General features: G+C 33.2%; 1 protein-coding gene across 1 annotated transcript in view; it reads right to left on the reverse strand.

Moving 5' to 3' along the window:
- Positions 1 to 1,372: 1,372 nt before the first annotated feature.
- LOC105618827 (solute carrier family 41 member 1-like) overlaps positions 1,373 to 5,767 on the reverse strand; it is a 9,781-nt gene continuing 5,386 nt past the window's right edge. The window contains exon 6 of the mRNA XM_012200363.1: positions 1,373 to 1,446. Coding sequence (XP_012055753.1) covers positions 1,373 to 1,446 — 74 coding nt within the window. The remainder of the gene's footprint in view (positions 1,447 to 5,767) is intronic.

The following is a 5,767-nucleotide window of genomic DNA, read 5'->3' on the forward strand; positions in this document are numbered from 1 at the left end:
TCTGCAAATATTATTAGATATATTTTATAACGTTTCCAAGATTTACAGAAATCTTGTAGCGAATCGTTTGGATGCACTCAGTGCGCAGTAGTGCACATTAGAAGTCTGTTAAAGTTGTCGTACACAAATTGATGTAAAATTGTATATTTAATATAAATACATATAAAAATGGAGGATTATATCACGAAATCCTCAATACATTTTATTGTGCTGTTAAGTAAAATCTATATTATATAATTCAAAATATTTTATTTTTACACAGATTAAATCAGTGTATAACGTTTTAATATGCACTAGTGCATCCAATCAAAATCGCTATTATTAAAAAATTCTCTGAGAATTCTCGGATTTTTCAAATATTTTATTCAAAATTCCAAGTAAAAGATTAAAGAATTTTTTAATGTAATTTTATGGAATATAATAAATTGCAAGCAACACAAACGAACTATATATTGAAAATTAGTAGACAGAGATTCTACAACACTATATCTATTATTTTCTACAACTAGAGCTGCAAAACCTGTAGGATAATATAGAAGGATGAGTGAATCTTTATTATAATATAGTATTAGTAAGTTACTCTATTCTGTTAATTTAATTGATCGTCTTTTACTATTACTTTGACTCTTTTACAAAAAGACATATATATAAGACATATATACGCGACATATATATGAGAATGTTCACACATGAACATACGCAAATTCATTGCTGATTGTCAACATTTTGCATTGTTAAAAAGAAACATGATTAAAGTAGCAAAGAGATAGAATTTAAATTTAAAAGTAAAATTTCAAAAATTTCCTTAAATTCCGATAAAATTCCATGAAAATCCTTAATAGTTTTTCAAGAATAAAAAAGAAATCCTCTAAAAATTCCAAGTTTTCCAGGTTTTTAGGTAGATGGCTTCGAATAGCGCGCACTTAATCGAACGCACGATTAAGCGCGTCTCCAAACCTGTAACTTTTATTTTTTTTTCATTATTGCATGCGTAAGAAAAAGATTCTAAATCGATAATCATGAATCGCGGAGGAGACGTTTTCTTGGTTTTTCAAGCTCCGTTTTCACGTTTCACGTCGCGACATTTTTCCGCTGACGAGGCCCGCAAACCGCTCTCCGGGCGACGCGAGCGCCTAAGCGCTTCCGTAACATATTCGCAGATTGATAAATTACTCCACGTGTTTAAGTTCGACCATGACGGGCAATAACTTAACATACGCTCTGATACCTCGTCTCTCCCGGTGTATCTTATCCCACCGGTCGTCTCGCTTGCTCGCTCATCGCGATTATTTTATTATTTTCCTCGGCGCGGCGGGATGGGAATTATACGTGCGATATATTCCGCAGGTGCGGATCTTCTCCGTCGTTATACTTACACGTTGGTCAGCTGTTCCGGATGATGATGCGCTTGCTCGTCGTCCTGATGGAGGATCCTGCGGTGCCGCTCTGCATTCCGGCGATTGCGCACGTAATGGCACTCATTCGATTTCCGCACGATGGTCCATGCGGAGGAGATGCAGAGGAGATGCCGCTGTGCGTTAAATCTTCGCTGGACCCAATTTGCTTATCCCGCGTAATTTCTCTTAATTTTTTTTATCTCGTATCAACGAGATGAATCGGGCACCCCGTCTTTTTGCGCGCGACCAATTTCGAAAAAGGAATCTTCCACAAGCGCGAGCGTGGACCAACGAGATCGGAATGCAGACGTATAAATTACGAGAATCGTTCAGAACAAGTTATCAACTAAATCTGGCGCGGAGACGAATGAGCTACTAGCGAAAAGCAAACTAAGCAACGAAAGTTCGTGGGGCCGCTATTTGATTCGACATTAAGTCTGTAATTATATATATTATAAATACTGATGCCTCTCACGTCTGTTCTGGAATCGTTATTACGAGCGTCGATTATTTCACACTAGTTATCGGTCGTTTCTCGACGCTTATCACTCGATGGAAATTTTTCCAGAATGATAATGGTTTACGAAAATGGGTTGTGAAAAAGAAAGGTGAAAGAGAAGCTCAGAAATCCCAGCGGAAGGTATTACGCGCGGGGATCAAAACTGACTTAATTTCCGAGAGTTCAGAAATAGTAACCCCTATCAGCTACAATTCAATGATTATAAAAGTAGCTCAGGGTCGAATTAAAAGGTACGACTGTCCAACCGTGCTTCTTCGTGACCCCTTTCTGGATGAAAAATAAAACGAGCGTACGCATCCAAATCTCGCATGGGGAAAGAAGGAGGGAAAGAAGAACGCAAAAGTCCTCTTTGTTCTTGATCACTAGAGCTCCTTCCGAGCTGTTTGTTGCTTTTGTACTGCAGTTTAATGTTAATCTTAGCCTCCGACTGCTCGGATGAGATTACTTTGTCTTTGAAAATTTATCATTTATTTCTATTTTATTTTACTTCCAATTTATTTTATTTTGATTTTATTTATTTTTTATTATTTTCTACGGAACCCGCTTGGAGTTCACAATCGAGAGCTTCTTTTCATGTCTGCAGCATTGAGAATCGAACTCACCGGCATTAGAGAGCGTTTCCAAGAGAGAGTTGAAAGTTGCGCGACTTTTGAGTCGGAGTAATAGCGCTCTTTTCGCGGTCACTCGCTACCCCTTTTACGCGCGACGACGCATGACGGCAGATCAGATCTGTAAGAGACGCGCCGCGTACACCGAGATCGGCGCGATAGTTGGCACTGACAGATGAAACTATTTCATTCACAGCCGTCGTCGTCGTCGTCAAGCTTGACCGCGCGAGTCGTCGTCGTCGACGGGCTTGACCGCGCGAATCGCCGTCGTCGTGTGTGCGTGTTAACGCGGCTCCCGTGCACGTGCACGTACGCGCGAATACGCCGACGTAGATGAATGAACCGGCGCGCATACACGTATACACACGTACAAACGTACACAACGAAAGAATGGTACCGCGCGATTACGGTGTAGATGGTTACGAGCGTGAACAAGCGGGAGGATGTGCGACGGGGCTTTAAACGAGCGCGACCGAGAAGACGTACAGGTCCTCCTGCATGTCGCGGCTGGTGCACGCGTACTTTTATTATGCGTAAATTGAAAAAGTATTCACGAGCAGAACCGATCATCATAACGATCACCATAACGTCAAAATGATGATAAAATAAATTGTTACTGATCGAAAAGTGATTTTTAATGTGGAGTCCATTTTGGAGCCATTTTGATGTGATGATTTTTCTGCTTGGGTTACTCTATCTTTGCAAAACTGCCAGTTTTTATTCAACAGACAAGACATTACGGAGAAAAATAATTTCGCTATGAATGAAAACCTTGCAAAATTATTTTTATTGTTAAATTTGTTTACTATTTAGCAAATAAATTTGCATATTTAATAAATATTTTATATTTGTTGTAAATAATTTTTGTAACGAGTACAAAAAAATAGGTATTTATTACCTTTATCTGCAATAATTTTGTGAACTCTATATTTGTAAATAGCATTTGCCATTTGTGTCATAGCATAGGATTAGCATTCATAGCAAATTTTTTCTCTCTGTGATCCTTGAATAAAAAACGAACTTCATGTAAAATTGAATAAATAATATAACATCAATATCAATTAAATTTGAAACAATTAAATTATAATGTAATGTAGTCCGATTGCAAACATAGTCTATCTGTAAAATAATAAATCTGTTTGTAATTCCACTTTTGTTGTCTGTTATAAATATAGCAGCATTCAATACTTAAGATATTAATAATGATACTATTAGAGTACTTAAGATAATTTTAAATTGAATCATTATCTTATGACGGTTTAATTTAATTTTATCATTTTTTTTGTGTGTGTTTGAGATAAGTAATGATAAAATGCAGTTGTATATCGAGACTTTATTATCTCATATAAACATAACAAATCGTTGGTTAGAATTTATTTGTATATTACATAAGTAAATCTTTTATACAGTCAATATTTCAGATTTCCAAACATAGTATATTTTAGGCACTAGAAAATGTTAATAAAGTCTCAGTATTATCTGTCCTTGCAGTAACTTTTTAAAGGACTTATCTAGTTATATTAATATCATTTTCACTACACCTAAATATAATGAATATACCAGTATAACATTGTTAGTAAATGATTGCAGAATATTTTATATCTTATATTCTCGATATCTCGTTGCAAAGCTATGTAAACAAATTTTTTGTTTTTATTTATTATATAAGAGTAAAGATATTTAATATAATACTAATAAAAGAACTTCTTTACATGGTGTTTCCCTTTCTCACATATTATCGTATATATTATATTTATACATAAATTTCTCTCATTATATTTGTGCCCGTAAATTAAAGTATATGTGTAATTATACTTTTAATATCAAATACTGTATCACTTACTTCTCTCTTTTCTTTTTGTATACCTTTTCAAGATATAAATTATTTGTGTCTGTACGAATATTTATATACGTTCCCCCTTTCCAAGATAATTTCGTAAAACGTTAAACAAGAAATTTTTTTAATTTCGGAAAAACTGTCAGAGTTACTAGGAAAATGATTTTTTTTTAGTTTCCACTGGATGACAGATTAATAGCATCTTTAATCTTTCCTTAAGATGTATGCCTGATATGCAAACAGCTTTGAAAAAATAAAAAGAAGAGGAAGAAAGATTAAAGTCTAAAGAAGAAAAAATAAGGCAAGAATTGTGAGATTGACAATAACTTGAATAAGGGTGCAAAGAAAAACAGAAACTGAAAGGAAAACAATGAAAAGAGATTCAAAGTATATAATAAGAAATTGTTAATGACAATTAAAATAAAAATAGGATAAAGCTAGGATAGTTCTTCAAGAGATAAGTTAATCTCAGTAAACGAGAATGGATTAAAATTTTGATCAATTTAAATTCATTTGAATGGATACTTTAATAACATACACTTAATAGTCCATTTTCATCTTTTAGATTCAATTAAATTTTTTTTTTAGATTTATCGAATTGAAAACTGCATTTTCTATTCAGAATTTTAAATTGAGCAGTATTCACAATGCACTTGAAGAATTAAAATTTTTTTTTAGATTGAAAAGATAGAAATGTGCTTCATACAATTCCTAAATGAATAAAAATACACTAGGATTAAAAAGGATTCATTTCAATATTTGCGAACTTCTAAAATCTGTGAATCTACAATATTTAATCCATTTCAATCCTTTTTTGTTTGGGGAATACCAAGTGATTTGAAATACCCCAAGATGATTAGTTTCATCCGAAATTTTCAAAAATTTAAAAATAATGTAATCCTCGAATCGAAGTAAGAACACGGAAGCCCCAATTGAGTCACCACAAACTTAAATCATTATTTAAAAAGAAAAAAATAAAATAAAATAAGTGAATGTTTATTCTGCGTACTCGTTCCCAGTTATCAAGGACGTAAATTGAAAATGGTGATCGAAAAAAGAGAGTCAATAAATAAATGATGTCAACATTTGTTTGGATGAATACGCTACTTCTGATGATATCCAGAACTCTAAGTTATATATTCCTTAACTTGCTCTTAAAATTCCAATTCGCAATATATTCGGTTTAATTCTTCTTTCTAATTATAATCTCTCATCTCAAATACGAATTGAATTTAGTTCGCAGAACAAATAATTTTGCAATTAATTAATATAATCATAAGATTTAGCCTTTGATTAACTCTGACAATATTTCAAGAATTTTATTTTTTCATCTACATATTTTGATTCATTCAAAATAAAATATTATATATATATATATATATATATATATATAAGTAATATTATT

The sequence above is a fragment of the Atta cephalotes genome (genome assembly GCF_000143395.1).
Source record: "Atta cephalotes unplaced genomic scaffold scaffold00001, whole genome shotgun sequence".
In the NCBI taxonomy this organism is placed as follows: Eukaryota; Metazoa; Arthropoda; class Insecta; order Hymenoptera; family Formicidae; genus Atta; species Atta cephalotes.